This window comes from Myxine glutinosa, chromosome 5, assembly GCF_964187855.1.
Source record: "Myxine glutinosa chromosome 5, kmMyxGlut1.1, whole genome shotgun sequence".
Lineage (NCBI taxonomy): Eukaryota > Metazoa > Chordata > Myxini > Myxiniformes > Myxinidae > Myxine > Myxine glutinosa.
The window spans coordinates 155,448,705-155,469,077 of record NC_136265.1 but is presented as its reverse complement, the minus strand read 5'-3'; the positions used below and the strand labels follow the sequence as shown (position 1 = coordinate 155,469,077).

At 42.9% G+C, this 20,373-nt stretch overlaps 1 protein-coding gene across 5 annotated transcripts in view; it reads left to right on the top strand.

The window, feature by feature from the left end:
- The window catches only part of LOC137428362 (protein kinase C alpha type-like), a 550,957-nt gene that overhangs the window by 377,902 nt on the left and 152,682 nt on the right, over positions 1 to 20,373 (top strand). For all 5 annotated transcript variants that reach the window (XM_078778901.1, XM_078778902.1, XM_078778898.1 and 2 more), the window contains exon 5: positions 422 to 553. In XM_078778901.1, the coding sequence (XP_078635027.1) occupies positions 422 to 553 (132 nt within the window). The remainder of the gene's footprint in view (positions 1 to 421; positions 554 to 20,373) is intronic.

Here is a 20,373-nt window from a genome sequence, read left to right as displayed (position 1 = left end):
CTGTGTTTGAAAAATTTGATATCCAAATGCTGAATACCCGATACTTAGTTAATTATGTAAGTTGCTCTGCTGCATGTGATTGTTTAGGTGCCATGTACAATGCACATATTAGGTACACCCTGGGGGTAGGAGAAAGTAACTATTAACAAAACAAGTGGAATCAATGAAGAAGAAGTACAATGTGTAGGGTAGAGGAGGTGGAAGGAGTGGGGAGGGTGGAAATGTTAGTTGTGAGGAGCAGGACATAAAGGGAGAAAATTGGGATGTGTAGAAAAGTTGTTTGGAAGCAGGAAGGGGAGGGTGTCAAGGTGTTGTCATTTACCATTTTTGCGTATGTCATATGTAGACATTGCATAGCAAATTTTGCACTACCCCCTCAAGCCACAAATAATTTCCCCCATGTTTGCTCCCCTTTCCATAGCATGCGACATGAATGTGCACAAGCGATGTGTGGTTAATGTGCCCAGCCTGTGTGGCATGGACCACACGGAACGTCGTGGGCGCATTCGCATCCACGCCTTGGTAGTCGAGGGAGAGTCTCTGCTTGTGACAGGTAGGTTTGTGTGTGCAACACAACTGTACAGCTGGGATTTTAACATGCTTTTCGTTTGTTCACTTTGATTAAGATCACAAATGGCATATACAGTATATGCACAAGTAAAAGCACCATCTGTGGCCCAAAACAATCTGTAGGAACATATTGTATTGAAAAAAAAAGTATTTTACCTGTTTACCTTTCTGTCCAATGAAGCCCATCAAATGAGAACTGCAAAAGAGCATTTATTGAGATTTAAATTTTTCAAAAAATGTTCATACAAACACTAGGCCCATGGAAGAGCATCCAAAGCCAGCTGCAAAAAGAAAAAAAGGAACAGGAAAAATGGTTAACATTCATAGAAAGTCCAAAGAGAAGGTGACAGAAGGTAACAAGAATGACAGCACTGTGGTCACAACCTGCGACAAAATCTGGTAACGGCCCGATTGGGAAACACACATTTAATGCACTATCAAAAGATGAATTTGACACTTCTCGCCGTCACGGTTATATCAGAACGAGCTGATTCGTCACACTGTCCCAGAATGTTTAACGCCAATATGGGGCTGTTCAAAAATCACATAACGCTATTTATTTAGGGAGGCACATAGCATGCATGTTGACTGGCTTGATTAAACCTCATTAAAAAATTTGATTCAACTGATTCGATTTTTCGAGGTCCCTCATCACGAGTAACACTCTACCCAAACAAAGCCAATGGAAATCTGACGCAACAAAGCCAGGCAGTATATAATCAGCAGCCATATTAACCAAGATGGCAGCCATATTATTTTGTCTGGGTGCCATGGTGGCTGGAGTTAGGTCCGGTGTGGAGTTAGGTGTGGTCAGGCAGCTGTCGGACCAATAGATGCACATTTCAAAAATCGACCCCAACAAGAACCACATGAACAACAGAAACAACAGCCATGCCATGTGAGCTCGACACGTTGCAGGTAAAAATATAACGTACTGACATAGTTGACTTTATGCACTCAATTGGTTCTTTTTCAGCTGAAAGGCCCATAAAGAAAACATATTGAACTGCAAGTGGATAGCATACCATTACAAGCTTTGAAAGTTTATAATGGATGACTGACACTGCCAAATACAATAAAATATTCTGATAAAACTGTGAAAAGTGCACATGTTAATGCCATCTACCATATAAAACACAATGCCAGTTTGTGTGTTTGTACAGGTGTGTGCCCCTTCATAAGGGTAGGTTTTAAAGGCCAATCTTTTAACAGGAATGTGGTTCACAACGGTTTGAGGATAAAAAAACTCGAAAAACATTTTCCATAAAAGAGTAATTATGTCTCTTCTATCTTAATTGTGGACGATGGCTCGCTCAAGGGTGGTGTACAGAAGCTTTAAAAAACGATAAATACAAGGCACACGGAGGTGAATTTCACTGCACGTGATGTGCAACATGCGCAGAGTAAAACGAGTGTTGATTTGCATCTGCAGAATGTCTAATAAATAAAGATATATGCGTACCTGACACTAGGCCGAGGCCTTAGACTTTGGCATGTTCACGAGGCTGCACCGTCGAATAAACTGTTCCAACCCGTCATTCCTGACGAGCTTTTTGCTCGTGTATATATCTATATATCTATATAAATATCTATATATGTATAGGTAATAAAAAGTTGTATTTCAAAACGAATTCATACAAGAAAGTAAAATACATAACATGCCATTTATTTTTGGAAAAGAACATCGAGGAGATGCGCACCATTTCGTCTGACACATTCCTCCAATCTTGGACGCCAATTATTCATGACGTTCTGCAACATGTCCACGTCAATATCATTTATTTCGCGTCTGATGTTTTCCTTAAGTTCATGAAGAGTTTGTGGACGGTTAACATACACTGTGTCCTTTGTATATGACCACAAGAAAGAATCACATGCAGTCAAATCGGGTGACCTTGCTGGCCATGGAATATCGCCGTTTCTGGAAATGACATGCTTTGGAAAAAGTGCCCTTACAGTAGTCATGGACACTGGCGGTGTGGGAGGTTGCACCATCTTGCTGAAACCACGTCATTGGGCTCACTTCTGCATATCTGTTTAATTCTCTGGAGAGGAGGTTAGAAACCATATCGGTATATCGAGCTGCAGTAACAGTGATGGCATTTCCGTTATCGTTCTCAAAGAAGTAAGGCCCTATGATGCCGAACGACGAAAGTGCACACCACACTGTGACTTTGGGACTGTGTAACGATTTCGTGTGCATTTCTCTTGGGTTTTCAGCTGCCCAAAAACGAGTATTTTGCTTGTTGACATAGCCACACAGATGACAATGTGCTTCATCAGACATGAACAAATTGTTAGCAATGTTTTGGTTTTCATTTCCGTCCTTAAATGAAAGCATTCCCTCACAAAAATTATTGCGGGCAATCTCATCATCTTGGCTTAATTCCTGGACAGTTTTCCTGGATATTTTGACGTCTTTATGTGGCATCATCTTGGCTTAATTCCTGGATATTTTGAAGAATTATAAAGTGTGTATATATTTTTATATATTTATTTATGTATATATATTTATATATATATTTAATTTTAAAGCAAAAACTATAGCACTTCGGTGGAATTTGTTTCGAAAACCATTAACTAGACCTATTGGCCGATGTATATTCCAAGTTTCAGCTAATTTAAATGTATAGTCATTGAGATATGTGCGCCAACACCTTTTGGGTGGACGGATGGACGGACAGACACCAACGTGCTTTTGAGGGTTTTCTAAATATAACTCAAGAATGCATAAACGGACGTTGCTGAAATTTGGAACATATTACCTCGACATACAAAGCATTTACTTCTGAAATTTGCAGCCAATCTAGTCTAGTCAAGGCCGAGAAACGTATTTTCAGTCCACATGTTAAAGCTGCACACAGAGAAACGTTCCCTTATATAAAGGGAGGGGCGCTTTGCATCTCCCTTTGATTAACCTTTCCTAACCCAATCTTCTTACTTGCTAGTTTCAGTGTTTCCTCCTCTCCTCCCTTTCCTCATTCCCTGTTCATTCATTCCCTTGGTGTTTGTCCCACTGTTAGTTCCATCTTGCTCTTCCACGAGCTTCACTTCTGTAAAGAAAAAAATAGCAATAAAAACACTTTTTATCCATTTGAAATTGTTGTTTAATCTCTTTGCTACTTCAAGAGAATTTGTACAGTTGCATATGGCACCCTTGTGATTATCACCGACAGATTGAAGCTTTGTCGGGAACACGCCTCTAAGGGATTGTGACACCAATCTCACAAAGATGCCAAGTTTTGAAGAGATCCTTCAAATACTGGAGGGAGTTATCGAGTAAACAAACAAACAGATTATTCTTACTTGAGAGAATAGATGATGATAAGGAGGATAAGTGCTATTAGTTCTTATCTGGGTTGGGTTTCTCTGCAAGCAAACATTCAGTGAGACTCGACTCCCCTCTTGAAATCGATGTGTTGGAGCAAGTAATGGTTAAACGTCTTATCCACAGTCCATCCTTAGGATGTACGTTAAACTGGGCCTTCCGTCTGCTAGTATTAGTTGATGGATGTTAAAGATCCCACGCTGTTATTTGCGAAGGGCACATGAACTCTCTCTGGCACCCTGACCTAATTCCAAATTCCTGTACAGACTCACTACTGGGTAGGCAATGGCAAACCACCCAGCATGACCATTGGTAGGAAACGACTTTTGGCAATACCAATGGTCTGTAGAGTGTATATGGAGCGTCTCATCATCATCACCATCATCATCATCATCATCATCATCATGCAACATCCTATGGGACACCAAGACAGTCCCAACAGAAAGGAAAAGCGATTGTATTGTCTATCCTTCTTCAGAATGTTGGTGAAATGCTCCACGAGCTAAAAATACAAGGCTATTATTAGTCTGCTCATCCTGATCTTGGTTAAAACGAAAGCATTCACGAAAATGTCACTAGTGAGGATAATTAATCAGCTGGAACTTCATTCCTTTTGAACAATGTTATGATCAAGGCATTCAAAATGGCAGCACCGAGTTGATCACCAGAATGAGGCAGTGGTGATCCAGGTTGATGGCTTGACCATATTGCAGCAGGAAATATCCTAAAATGGTTCCTTATGTAGGGAGATCAACAACAACAACAACAACATGCATTTTAAAGGCCATTTTCCCTGCTAGAGCGGGGGTTAGCCTTGCGGTCCCCATGACAATCTTCTCCATTTTGCCCTATTTTCTGCATCTCTCCTTGTTAACCCCCTTGCCCGCATTTCTTCTTCCACCATCTTTAGCCAAGTCTTTCTCGGTCTTCCCCGTCTTCTACTTCCTTCTACATTCATTTCCATCACTCTTCTCAACCAGTCACTTTCATCCTTCCTCAACACATGACCAAACCATCTCAACCTGTTCTTCTTCACAGCATCAATCACAGGCTCTATTCCCATCATCTTTCGCAATTCATCATTTGTCTTCCTCTCTCTCAACGATACTCCGCACATCCGTCGAACCATTCGCATTTCCACCCTTTCCAACCTTCGTTGCTGCTCTACGTTCATTACCCATGTCTCGCTCCCATAAATCATAACACTTCTCACACATGCAGCATACACCTTTCCCTTCAGCTTCAACGACACTCCCCTCATCATCAGCACGCCACTCAATTCCCGAAACTTCTTCCATGCACATCTCACTCGAGCAACCGTTGCCGAGTCTGATCCACCTTCTCCATTCAGCATGTCTCCGAGGTAGCAAAATGTTTTCACACCTTCCAGCTTCACGCCGTCTCCAAGATCCAACTCAACATTTCCTCCATCTGCAGCTCCCTCTGTGCACACCTTACATTTGAATGTAGCTGCCACACTGGTTAATGACCCTCTCAGACCACTACATTTTTGATGAACCCACTCAGCGCACATTGTACACTGAATGGAGTTCACTCCGACACCCTTCCTACACACAGCACAGGGCCACTTCCCAGTTCTTTCCACCTCACCACATGCTTTACCACTTGCCATCACCTTCGTCTTTCCGATATTCACCTTCAGACCTTTTGTCTCCATACATTCCTTCCACGTGTCCATCTTTTCCTTCAGTTCATCCATACTTTCCGCAATCAACACCAGATCATCTGCATACAACAACTCCCACGGTAAACCCTCCTTTACGTTCTGAGCCAGCACCTCCATCACAGCTACAAATAGTAGTGGACTTAGTACCGACCCCTGATGCACTCCCACCTTCACCTCAAACTCACCACTGTTCCCGTCCTTCGTCCTTACAGCTGTGCGCGCTCTTTTGTACATTGCCATCACTATTCTGATCAACCATTCCTCCACTCCTAACTTCCTCAATGCCCATGTCAATACTTTGCGTGGAACCCGATCGAATGCTTTCTCCAGATCAACAAACCCAAGAAACAACTTCTTCCTGTTCTCCATGTACTTCTCCTGCAACTGCCTCACAATGAAAAGCGCGTCTGTCGTTCCTCTTCCTGGCATAAATCCAAACTGCATTTCGTCGATCTTCACTTTCTTCCTTATCCTCCTCTCCAACACCCTTTCCAATACCTTCATTCCATGCTCCAATAACTTTATCGCTCGGTACGAGCCACACTCCAGAGGGTCACCTTTCCCCTTGTATAGAGGGACGAGGGTACGCAGTTCCCAATCCACTGGAATGCGGCCTTCTTTCACCACCAGATTACAGATCTCTGTCATTCTCTTCACACCCCAACTTCCTGCTGCCTTCAACATATCTCCCACAACTCCCGTCGGCCCTCCCGCTTTTCTACCCTTCATTGCTTTTATCGCTTCCTCAACTTCCTTCTCAGTTATCTTCTCTGCCGGTCCTAAAACTGGGTTACTCTCTATGTTGCCATCCCATTCATTCTCTGTATTCAACAGCATTTCCATATATCTTTTCCATCTTCCTTTAATTCCATCTGGGTCGACAACGATTTGTCCCACTTCATCCTTCAAGCAGCTCACCCCCATCACATCACACCTCTCTTTCGCTATCTGCTTTGCAATCCTGAATACCACTCTCTGACCCTCTTCCGAATCCAAGCGTTCTCCGAACATTTTCCTACATGCCTCCTGCGCCTTTGCTACCTCTTTCTTTGCAGCCTTCCTGGCTGCCTTATAACTTTCATGCTCTGCTGTTTCTGCTCCCGTACCCTTCGCCTTCTGCCACTCCTTGAACTTCTTCCTCTTGTCGTCAATCCTCTTTCCAACTTCATCATCCCACCACCATGTTTCCGAGTGCCTCGGTGGTCCTTTTGTCCATCCACATACCTCACCAACGGCTCCCAACAGACTAGCTTTCATTGACATCCAACCACTTTCAAGCTCAACCACATCATCCTCGACCCTACTCAGCCTCTCTTTTAATGCCTCCCTTACTGTCACCTCTTTCAACCTCCACACCTTCATTCTCGGTTGATACTTCACCCGCCGAGCTCTCCTCGCACCTTTCACCCTTACGTTGCAGACAACCAAGTGGTGCTGTGAAACAGCCTCCTCCCCCGGGATCACCTTTGTGTCTCGGAGGTGCCCCCTATCTCGCCTACGCACCATCAGGTAGTCAACGGTTGTCGTCGACCCACCTGACGTGTACGTAACAAGCTTATTATCCTCTTTCTGGAACTGAGTATTACAAATCAACAAATCAGCTCCATCAGCAAACTCCAAAATCCTTTCACCTTCTCCATTTCTCACACCATATCCGTAACCCCCATGAACTCCGTCAAAACCATCCATACTCCTTCCCACATGTCCATTTAGGTCTCCTCCGATCACAACAACTTCCTCATCTTTCACGTTTTCCATCAGCTTCTCTATCGCACACCAGAACTTGTCCTTCTCTTCATCGCTCCGACCAACCTGCGGAGCATATCCCGAGATGACGTTCACCAAGAGCTTTCCAATCATCATTTTCACCATCATCAACCTATCACTCACTCTAGTCACACTCACCACACTGTCTACAAACTCCTCAGAAAACAGGACACCAACACCATTCACGCCCTCCAGGCACCCTTGCCACACAAACTTGTATTTCTGTCCCTGCCTACCCTTCACCATTCTCACACCACTTCCCTTCCATCTCGTCTCTTGCACACAACATATGTCCACTCTTCTTCTGACCAATACTTCCACCACTTCTCCTGATCTCCCTGTCATTGTCCCTACAATCCATGTCCCAAACCTCAGAAACCGATCTCCACTTCGGGCTGTACCCTGCCCACATGTAGTTGTAATTGTCATGGTTCTCTTTTTGAGGCAATGTTTTTTTTTTTATGGTCTGTTTTAGGGAGATTTAGGTTTAGGGAGATCGAGGGTCTGTTTTCAAAAGCTCCCTCAAACTCGGGGGTCTGCCACGATGGGTCGAATACCAAGTTCTTTCAACCCACCATAGTCTCCGTACTCCTTCATTAAGGAGAGATGAGGTTCGTCTTCGCAGGGAGGTGAAGAATTTATGTTGAAGACGTTATCTATATATATAAAACACAGTTTGTGTGTGTAATGTTACCGGTAGACTCCTAAACGGAGAGGCTCACGTCCTTGATATTTGGCACAGACATGGCCATTGAGCCTGGGAAGAACATGGCCGACCTAAAAATTTATTTCATAATATTTTTTTTCCATATTTTTACCTCAGCGCATTTCAGCGAGGAATATTATGCACGAATTTGACCGGTGGCAGAGCAGCGCGCTGATTCGCTCATTCGCGCTCATTGATGACGATCACGATCACGTGATGATGTGATCACGAATGATGTTCGTGACGCGATCACGTGATGTTCCTTGCCGCCAGCAAGTAGCATAGATTTTATTTTAGCATGATTAGCATTTAGCATGATTTAGCATAGATAGTAGCATGTTTCACATAGATTTTTTTTCAGCGAGGAATATTATACACGGATTCTGACCGGTGGCGGAGCAGTGCGCTGATTCGCTCAGAGCGATCACGTGATGTTCCGAATAAGCACAATCAATTGAGTGTGCCGCATGAGTCTGCGATAAGTGTTTAAAGTAAAGTAAAAAAAATAAATGTTAACGTGCCGTTGTTAGCCTATTCATGTATAGTTTGTGTTGTATTTAGCTGTGGCTGAGCTAAGATGTAGCTGAACTTCAGAGTCGTTGACTCTGGTATCCTTTGACCTCTTAATCACCTTGCTCCATTGGGACAAATCCAAGTAATAAGCGCATCGGCAGGTAAATCCACCGGAGCGAGGTGAAACACCTCTCAGGTTGAAATAATGTGAGTTATTCCATCCCCGCCGCCAGATGGCTTCACTTTTCACGGAGTATGAGCATTCTATATATTTTCAATTCAGTGTGCCCGACTCGCTCACGTACTTGATTTGTGGCATAGACATGGTCATTGGGCCTTCACGGTGTAATTTGTGCGAGGCTTTTGTCCGAGTGAGCTTGAGTCGAGAGGGCGAATGTACGGGTTTGGAATGTATGGGTCTCCCTTCCCCCACCCGGCAACGCCGGTACTGGAGGGCGTCACAGGATTGGTGAGTCTCCAAAATCCGCTTCGTGCTGTTGCGAAGATTCAGGACGATGTCGCGAATGTTGTGCTGCTCTCCGACCATGAGAACTGCAACGTCATTGTTGACTGGCCCTCCCCTTCCCTCCCCCTTCCCCCTCTCCCCTCCGTCCTCCCCTCCCCCTCCCTTCCCTCCACCCTACCCCCTCCCCCTCCCTTTTCCCCCTCCCCCTCCCTTTTCCCCCTCCCCCTCCATTTTCCCCCTCCATTTTCCCCCTCCATTTTCCCCCTCCCCCTTCCACTCCCCCTTCCCCTCCCTCTTCCCCCTACCCTTTACCGGGGTAGTCAAAGACTTGACTTCATCAGACTTGATCAGATCAGATCAGATCAGACCAGACTTGATCTGCTTAACAGAAACTTTCCTCCTTCATGATGTCTCTGATTCCTTAATATCTCTCCCGGGTTACTCCCTCCTCCGGTATGATAGACCTGAGCCTCGTCCTGGAAGTGGGGTTGCTATCTTTATCAAAAACTCTCTTCCTCACTCACCCTGCACTGCCCTCTCTCCACCTCACCCCCAGGAGTACCTCTGGCTATGGCTTCCCCTTCCCTCCCACCTTTTGTTCATATGTGTATTGTACCGTCCACCAAACAGTGATGACTCCATCTACATCTCGCTGTCTGATAATATTGACCAACTTCTACCTACTCATCCCAACTCTCTCTTCCTCATATGTGGTGATTTCAATTGTCACCATGCCAGTTGGCTGGGTGTGGGTACCTCTCACACCAGCCATGGCTCCTCAGCAAGGACTTCTGCGACTCACTGGGACTGACACAATCTGTCGATTTCCCGACCCGGATCTCAGGCAACGGAGCATCTTCTCTTCTAGACTTGGTTATCATTAACTTCCCTGAAAATGTCTGCTGCTCTTCTTCTGCTCCAATCGGCTCATCTGATCATGTGCTTGTTAAAGTGGACATCTCTTTGACCACTCTCAGAGGGCCTCCTCAGTGTCGACGAGTCTGGCATTTCACTCAGGCCAACTGGCACGGTCTTCAAGCAGCCATCAATCATCTGGACTGGTCTCCCATCTCTACCGCCTCTGACATCAACTCATCCTGGGAATTTTTCCAAAGTAAATTGCTCTCTCTCATGCACAGCTTTATCCCATCTCGCCTTCAGTTGTCATACCCTTCCTCCCGTCCATCGTACATGGAATCTTGTGGTGAGGCTGTTGCTCAGAAACAACTTGCCTTCGTCTCCTGGAAAGCAAATCCAACGGAAGGAAATCTCATTTCCTTTCACAAAGCCCGAAACAAGTGTGTGTCCACCCTCAGGAGAGCCAGGAAACAATATCTCTCCACTCTCAAGACCGATCTCTCAAACCTGTCTCCCTCTTCCAAATCCTGGTGGCATCTGGTCAAATCCGTTTCTGGTGTTTGTTCCCCCTTCAAACCCTCGCTTACCTCAAACGGCTGCACAGCTGACTCCGCACGTGAAAAAGCTGAATGCCTCAACTCTGTGTTTGCCTCTAAATCTTGTGTCCCAAACCCATCCATCTCTGTACCCACCATACCCACCATACCCAGTCATACCCAGGTGTTCCTGGACTCTGTGTCCTTTCCACCTGACAAGGTGGAAAAGTTTCTGTCAACCCTCGACTCTGATTCTGCAACTGGACCAGACGGCATCAGCCCATGGGTCCTAAAATCCTGCTCCGCCACTCTTTCACTCTCTCTCTCTCTGTTCTCTTCACCCTCTCTTTTGCACAAGGTCATCTGCCATCACCTTGGAAATCAGCAAAAACATCACCGCTTTACACAAAAAAGGTGCAAAAACAGATCCTTGCAACTACAGACCAATCAGCCTTCTCCCAATAAATTATCAGCAAAGTCATGGAATCCATCGCTTCAGATATGAAATCTTTCCTCTTCTCAAATGGCTTGATCTCTGATCATCAATTTGGTTTCAGACTAGGTCACTCTACTCTGGACATGCTGCTTCTACTGTCTCAACAATGGATGGAGGTCCTCAATGCCAAACAGGAAATTAGAGCTGTCTCCCTTGACATATCACGGTCTGGCGGTCTGGCACCCAGCTCTGCTCACCAAACTCTCCTCCTATGGTATCCATGGAAATCTCCACGCTTGGCTTGTGGACTTCCTCTCTAGTCGTAATCAACGTGTAGACCTGAATGGGTTTCTCTCATCTCCCCTTCCTGTTCAGGCTGGAGTTCCGCAAGGCAGTGTTCTGGGCCCTGTGCTTTTTCTCGTCTTCATCAATGATCTCTCTGACTCTTGAAAATCCTCTCTATCTCTTTGCTGATGACTCCACTCTCTGCCGCTCCATTCCTCATCCCTCAGATCGGCAGTCTGCAGCCTCCTCACTCTCTGCAGACCTGGACAAAAGCATAGACTGGTCAAACAAGTGGAACATGTCTTTCAATCCTGACAAATCTCACACTCTCACTATGTCTCTCCGAAAAGAACGACTGGACAACCCTCCCATCCACTTTCTGAATAATCCTCTCCAAAAAGTTCTGTCACTCAAGCTTTTGGGTCTCACTATCTGCCATGATCTTTCCTAGGGAAAACCACATTTCAAATCTGGCCTCCAAAGGCAGTCGCCGACTGGGCATCCTCCGTCGTGTGAAGTCCTTCCTTGGCACACCTGAGCTCCTCACCACATACAAGGCTTTCATCCGCAGCTCAATGGAATACTGTGCTCCCCTCTGGGCCGGTGCTCCTGCCTCACACCTGGCTCGGCTTCACGCTGTTGAATCCAAAGCTTTCAGAATCATTGGAATCTCCCGCGATGAAGCTATCTCTGAGGGCCTTTCACTCACTCACCGCAGGCAGGTAGGTGGTCTTTCTGTCTTCTACCGACTCCTCTCCGGCCTTGCTCCCCCAGCTCTCTCTGTGCTCTGTCCCCCAAATATTCCTACAGGTCGCACAAGATCTGCCAGCCACCCTCTGATGGTTAAACTGCCGAAATCTCGGCTCTCTGCTCACCTTCACTCTTTCATTCCTCTTTTCTCCCGCCTCTGGAACAAACTCCCACACTCACTTCAATCACACTCCTCCCTCCAGGTCTTCAAAACAGCTGTTCACCACCATCTCTTATCTTCCCCCATCCAAAACCTTGATCTTTTCTACCCCCACTAATTCACCCCAGATCCACCTTGTTTGAAATTCCAACTTACTTCCTGGAAGTCTTGGCAGTGTCCATACGTTTTATACCTCTCCCACCCCCCCCCCCCCTTCCCATGCCTTCCCCCCAAAGCCCTCTCCCTCCCACAGTTCTCTCGATGTCTCCATGTCTCTCGGTCCCTGCTCTCAAATGTTGTGTTTGTGTCCTTCCCCCTCTCTCCCCATCTTGTCTACCGCTCCCGATGTTACTTGTTTTGTGTGTCTGTTTGTCTTTCTGTGTGATTAATGTTCGCTCTTTCACGAGCCTCGATCTTGTATACAAAAAAAAAAAAAAAAAAAAAAAAAAATTGTTTACGGACTGACTGACGGACTGGCTGTCGGACGGACAGACTGACGGACTGACGACGCGCCATCGCATAAGCTCCTCTGAACTTCGTTCCAGGTGAGCTAAAAAATAGTCGTGGCCAAAAATATTGCGCTTTTTCAAATAACTCACAATTTTCTCCAAAAAGAAGTTGGAATTGACAAGAGTATTTGGTCTCCTCAATTCTTTATTTCACTGTTAATATTACAGAACCTTTGTTTTTGATTCAGAACTTAATATATCCTTTTAAATCAGAAAATAAAAAGAAATGGCATTGACAAAATTATTGACATTCTCGACTTAATATTTGGTAGCACAGACTTTGGACAAAATAACTACAGTCAAGCGCTTCCTATATAGTCAGGTTCACTATGTTAACAAATATAATTTCGTTCAAAATTTTGGTAGATTAGCAAAACTATACATTTTTGGAATATTCAGAGCATGAGGAATCCAAAAATTAATGTTTACATTTGCGTAGACACCTTTGCGAAAATGACACTCAGGACAGTGATGAAGATAGTCAGGTTCACTATGTTAACAAATATAATTTCTTTCAAAATTTTGGGATTAGCAAACCTGTACATTTTTGGAATCTTCAGAGCATGGAGAATCTGAAAATCAATGTTGGCATTTGCACAGACACCTGCATGGCCGCCATTTTGGATTTTGAAAATGGCCGCCATAAAATACATATTTTGCGCGATCTCGGCTTCTAGTCAACCTAGAGACTTAATTAAATATGCTAATCCTATGTTTTCTGGGTCAAGTAATCCAATAAAGGCCTCAAAATAGTGCTCAGGATTATAGAAAAGCAACAAACAAAGGTAATTGAAAACCATTGTCTTTATATTTGTGATATAACTGTATTACATAATACATGATATTGCAAGTCCTTTGAAGTTATAGGTTGTTATAGGAAGTTATAGGTAGTATCAGATTGAACTATAAGTCCTATACACAGGATCTACGAGGTCTATACCGTTCAGGAATATGCTTTTACAGATCTTCATCACTGTCCTGAGTGTCATTTTCGCAAAGGTGTCTACGCAAATGTAAACATTAATTTTTGGATTCCTCATGCTCTGAATATTCCAAAAATGTATAGTTTTGCTAATCTACCAAAATTTTGAACGAAAAAACATAGTGAACCTGACTAATAGCCGTGAATGAGCTTTCCACACATCCCTACTGGCAGTTTGGCCCACTCTTCTTGTGCAAACTGCTCTAGTACTCCCAGATTTGAAGGGTGCCTTCTCCCAACTGCTGTTTTCAGATGTCCTCACAGGTGTTCAATGGTATTTAGATCTGGAATCATTGCTGGTCACTTCAGAACAGTTCAGCATTTTGTCTTGAACCATTCCTGGGTGCTTTTTGAAGTGTGTTTGGGGTCATGGTCCTGTTGCAAGACCCATGACCTTCGACGGAGACACAGCTTTCTGACACTGGGTTGAACATTGCACTTCAAAATGCCTTGGTAATCTCCTGATTTCATGATGCCGTGCACACATTGAAGGCACCCAGTGCCAGAGGCAGCACAGCAACCTCAAAACATCACTGAACCTCCTCCATGTTTGAATGTAGGGAAGGAGTTCTTTTATATGAAGGCTTCATTTTGTTTTCTGGAAACATAGAGAAGATGTGCTTTACCAAAAAGCTCTAATTAGGTCTCATCTGTCCACATGATATTCTCCCAGAAGGATTTTTGCTTGTTCAGGTGTGTTTTGGCCAATTCCAGTTGGGCTTTCTTATGTCTCTCTCTCAGCAGTGGGGTCCTCCATCGAACCCCCTTTCATTGAGTTGGTGACGGATGGTGTGAGTTGAAACTGTTGTACCTTGTGTGTGAAGGTCAGCTTGAATCAGTTTGGCAGTTGATCGAGGTGCTTTCTCCACCATTCGAACAATCCTTCGTTGCAATATACGATCAAGTTTTCTCTTGTGACCACGTCGAGGGAGGTTGGCTGCAGTGCCATGGGTCTTAAACTTCATGATAACATTGCGTACGGTGGATACAGGAACATCAAGGTCTCTGGAGATGGACTTGTAATCTTGAGATTGTCCATGCTTGGCTACAATCTTGTGTCTGACCTCCTTAGACAATTCTCTGGTTTTCTTTCTTTTCTCCATGCTCATTGCGGTACACACAGTGACACAAAACAGCAGAATGACTGATTTTCTCCACTCAAACTGGTTGAATGAGTGATTTTTATATTGCAGGCACCTGAAACTCACCACATGTGAGTTCAATTCCAAAGTAAAGGAGAATCGCCTGCTTGAAATATAATTATTTCTAACAACTTCTAAAAGGTGCCAACAGTATTGTCCGGGCCATTTTAGGAATAACTGTATGGAATAAGCTAAGATTTCGTAATACTTTCAGCTTTTTTTGTTTTGTTCCACTGTAAATCAAAGAAATATATATTTGGATACGAAAAGATTTTTAATTTCAACAATGTTCTGGAAGAAATGGTGCATTATTTGAGAAAAGTGCAAGGGTGCCAATATTTTTAGCCGCGACTGTGTATAAGAGGTCTGAGGACCTTGATTTCAAATTTGAAGAGGAGCTCAGAAATGAAAGAATGGTGTGTAGTTGTAATTGATATGATGAATGTGCAAGGAGGATATGTCCATAATCCCCTCCCTGAAAGAGGAGAGACATAATCACTGTTTGCTATCGCTGGGTGAGAGTCACCCTTGGCTCGAGTATTGTCTGCTTTGCCATTGCCTTCCCAACTGTCAGACAGGGCAGGAATTTGCAATATTTCTTCAGGGTGCCTGCAACAGATCTCCGATACTCTTAGAGAAGAGACTGTGCGATCTTTAACTTCCACCAGCAACCAGTGTTGGTGGACAGGTGTTACGGCTTCACGTAATTCCGATGGAATGTGCATGCACATCGACACCACTCCTTGCATGCAAAACACCTGGGTGATGGTCTATGTCCGGGTCGAGATAGAAAGCTCAAAGGCAGGTGTGCGTACCTCCATACTATCCTGCCTGCCCTCAAATTCTAAATACTCTTCTTAAAATCTCTGTGAGATTTAGCATAAAGTTCGCTAACTTTGAAAAGTTTGAGAGCGTTAATATCTGCCAAACGGGGCGTGGACTCTGAGATTGGGCTACCAACTGGGTCCACCTACCAACTGCCAAATGGGGCATCGGCCCCTGGAGTTGAATGCAAATCGCAAGGTTATTTAACAGGTAAATGGTGCTCTCTACTGTTCCTAACATGTAACTACGTATTTTTTCATTTTTGTTTCTGTGTTTATCTATCTATTCATGGATACATCTACTGTCCTATTACCGACCTACCTACCTGCTTTCATGGATATTTGTGCAAAGCATCTTGGGCTGCCAATCTTTACGAAATCCAAATGTGGATCCCAAGAATGCTGGATGGGATGCTCCTTTCTTTCAGAATGCCTTCTTGCAAACGCTCCGATTAATTTCAGCAACGAGTCGGTTTCAGACCTTGATGCATCTACGGGCCATGATTTACTCTGGGTTTGTCGGATCTACCAAAATGACTCCAAAGGTGAATAAAGTCAATCCTTGCTGAGTCCTGAGCTTCCTCGGTCTCTTACAACACCTAAGGTCTTTGTACATAAAGTGACAAAGTGCGTTGGTATGCTGATCTGACATCATTCTTTTACAATATGAAACATAAGCCATTTTGTCTCTCTTTCCCAGGTGTAGAGACAATTTGCCTAACCCAGGAGGTATTTGCCTCTCATATTTCTTATATTTCATCCTGAGTCTTGATTCACCTGCTCTATCATCAGCCTTCACGCTTAAGAAAAGTCCCGTAAAAGTGACTTGGTTGCTAATACGTCGCCGTAGAATGTAGGCCTATGGCAAATTGAAACACCGTTGCTCTTTTAGTGTGCAACGTTTTTGTTTTTAAACTGTGACCAGAATGATCACATGACTCAGACTAACCCTACCTGATTGGTGGTCTGTTTATTTTACCTTTTATTGAGTACTGCGCGATACAAATGCTCTCCTTTGTCCAATTGTGGCTAACTATGTAAGGTAAGGAGGTCCCGGAAAAGGTGTGGCAGGTGACGGTGCAAACATTCTGCTTTTTTGCATTTGGCATGTTTCAGCCCTTAGTTTTCAGATGGTATTTCAGACCATCAGTTTATTTAGTATCAAATACGTATTTTTTTTCGAATCACCCAATCTAATCATCTTATCCCAAAGCAAGCTTTTTAGACAGAAGTCTTCGCTCATGGAGTATCTGAAGCACAGACGGAAACATGTTCATAGATTGACGGGAGGATCGAAGTGGATTTATCAGCTGTGGCCTGTCTTGGGCAGATATCTCCAATGGTCTCCAAAGCTGGCTACAATCTCAGAAATATCTGCAGGGGAAGGTTCTTACTCATCTCTACTGAGTTTTTTGTGGTGCACGAGGCCTTCATCAAAAGTATTATGATGCAAAAGGATCCTCTCACTATGGACTGATTCTGCCGCTTCCCATATTTCCCCTGTTGAGGCTGAGGAGATAAATGGCTTCCATAGTATTGGCATCTCACAGCAGCAGAATGAATCTCAGCTTGTGCTTCTGGCTTACAAAGGCAGGTTAGAGGCCCTGCTCTCTTTTACTTATAATTTCATGTACCGTGAAATGGGGTGAATAGGGACAGCAAGGTGAATAGGGACACAAACTGAAAAAAAGTTCTGAAACTTTTTTCGCTGAAAATTGATAACCATTCTGTTTTGTTGATATTTGGGTTGAAAGTGTTCTCTTGTTTTTTTAAAAAGCAACTTATAGTCCCTATTAACCCCATATATGGGTTAAATAGGAATAAATAGGATTTTTATGGCTGCCCCTATTCACCCCGTTTTATGGGTGAATAGGAACAGTCACTAATACAAAAAAATAATAATCAAGAAACAATCCTGAGTTTCCAAATTATTGCTAAATTGATAGCTCAGATGGATGCACATAATATGCACCCATTATATAAACTACGGTGCCAATGAAAAAAAAATATGGGATAAAAAGTTTCTCCAAACTCCCTATTTCGAGATTAATATTTTTTTGTATTAGTGACTGTCCCTATTCACCCCGTTTGACTATTTACTGCCAGACTGCCATAATAATCCTATTTATTCCTATTTAACCCATATATGGGGTTAATAGGGACTATAAGTTGCTTTTTTTAAAAAACAAGAGAACACTTTCAACCCAAATATCAACAAATCAGTATGGTTATCAATTTTCAGCGAAAAAAGTTTCCGAACTTTTTTTTAGTTTGTGTCCCTATTCACCTTGCTGTCCCTATTCACCCCATTTTACGGTACTCTTTTTTCCTGCCCTCACCCCCAGTCTCCCCTCTCCCCTCCCCAGCCCCCCCTCCACACACACACACTCTACTACCACCCATTGCCTCTCTGCCCAACACCTGCACCACCAGGTCGCAAACATACTCTCTCCAAGTCTAAACATAACACCATAGTTAATTGATTCATCCCCTTCATCTTCCACGTGTGGAATCATCTTCCAAAGTCATTTACTTTCTTGCTCTTCCCTCCATACCATTGAGTCTGTTGCCCATCACCTCATAGGTATCTCCCATTTTTACCTCTAAGCTTTTATACACCTGCTGAAACTGTCCCCCTGTCATCTGCAGCAAGGAAGGGGGATATGTTGGTTGTGTCCCATTTTACATTTTTTATCATTTTGCCATTTCGCATTATGGCTCATTTTACATTCTCGACTACTTTTTACACTTTTCTAAATATGTTCTACACCATTTTGCATTGTGGACCACTTTTCCTCTCCATTTTCGAGACAACTTATAAGCATTTGAAACAAAATTACAAGCAAAAAATAGCAACAAAAATGTAACAAGGATGCACATTGGTGTTTCACACAGAGATCTTGTGTTCATCTACACAGTGTATATTCGCCCTTTGATGGAATTCTGTGCACCGGTTTGGAGTAGTGGCCTGACAGCACAGCAGTCTGATAGCATGGAGAGAGTGCGGCGAAGAGCTCTTCGGACGATCGCGTACCCTGATCAACATCATGACGAGGAACTCCTAAGCAGCTTCGGCATCCCTTCCCTGGCTACGCGAAGAAATGATATCCTCACCGACTTCTCGAAATCGATCCTGGTTTCCTTGCGACGTCGTGATCTGCTTCCAGCTGAACGGCAAAGCCTCTCTCGAACTGAACTCAGAAATTCTCACCACATACACATCCCTCAATCAAGAACTCAGCGATATAAACAATCTAGTGTCCCTGCTCTAGTGAAACTGGAAAACGTCCGGTTGAAACATGATGAATGTATTTTAATCTTTTAAATGAAATTTTTGTTTGTTTTGATTTTCTGCATTTTTTTTTTCTCTTCTTCAATAATTTTGAAAGATTTCAACTTTTATTACCAGCATGTGTAATTTAATACAAAGTAAATATATTCACATGTTCTGTATAATTGCTGAAAGTTTTAAACTTTTTAATGTCTGTAAAATCGTAATCTCATCTCTTAAATGTTTTTTTCCTGTTGTTTTTTTAAAAGTAAAGTAAACTTGTTTGTAATTTATTGACCTATTTATTGAATAATTTCTTGTTATTTGCATGCTTGTGGTTGATTTTGAAATGTTGTATATAGGTATTTATTTGCTTTTTCATTCATCGTAAATTGATTTTCTCATTTTAATGTAAACACAACCATTTTAGTCTTCGGACTATGGTCTTGTATAATACCGAATTTATTATGATGATGATGATGATGATGATGATGATGATGATGATGATGATTATTATTATTATTATTATTATTATTATTATAACTTATCACAAAAAATGTATCAAGAGTCAAAAGCAGCATCAAGCATTTTAAAAACGCATTTTAAAAAGGTGAGATTTGAAGAGAATGTTAAGGAAACGCATTCAAAGAATAATTTAAAAAATAACATGCTATGGGATTTCAAGGAAGGGAATATATAATAGGGGATGATACTATATTTATTGATAAAGCTTGACTTTTTAAAATTTCAAACGGTGATACTCTTCACAAGAGGATGGTCGGATGGTCTAGCCTAGACTCTTAGAGGTAGGTATGCACACTATTTAAAATAAAAAAAAACGCTTCTGTACACCGCCCTTGAGGAGGTTTGCATGTCACCGTCTACATATGAAATAGAAGAGACTTAAGTACACTTTTATGGAAAATATTTTTCGAGTTTGTTTTATCCTCAAAAATAGACTGCAGTGAACAGACATTCGTGTTAAAAGATTGACCTTTGTCCCCCTTCACAAGGGTAGGTTTTAGATCTGTACAAACACACAGACTGACATTGTGTTTATATGGTAGATATGTATGTATGTATGTTTGTATGCATGAAGTTGCTTCAAATTAATTCAAACCTACGGGAAAATTATAATTTTTTCATTCGGACCGAAAATTGAACCTGGGCGGTGTATAAGAAAACAAACCGCTGCTTCATACTCACCCGGATTATTTTTCAAAAAAATATTTGCTGTTAAGAAATATGCTGTGATATATTTGCTGTGAAAACATATGATAATTTTGGAATTTCACAATATTCGATAGTGTTTTTTAAAAGGCTTATGCTGTCTGTCTGCTCCCCCCTTGAAACACGGAAATGATAGTGATACTGATACCTGGAGACAATAAATTACGTAAAGGTTGCTTCTAATTCATCCATACTTATGGGAAATTTATAATTATCAAGTAAAGGTTGCTTCAAATTAATGCAAACCTACGGGAAAATTGTAAGACTAAGACCCCCTCAATTCGGTGAACGGTAAAGAGGAAGTAATGCCGAGTGTTGGACGGCAGAATGGAATTTGGATCATGTGACTCAAC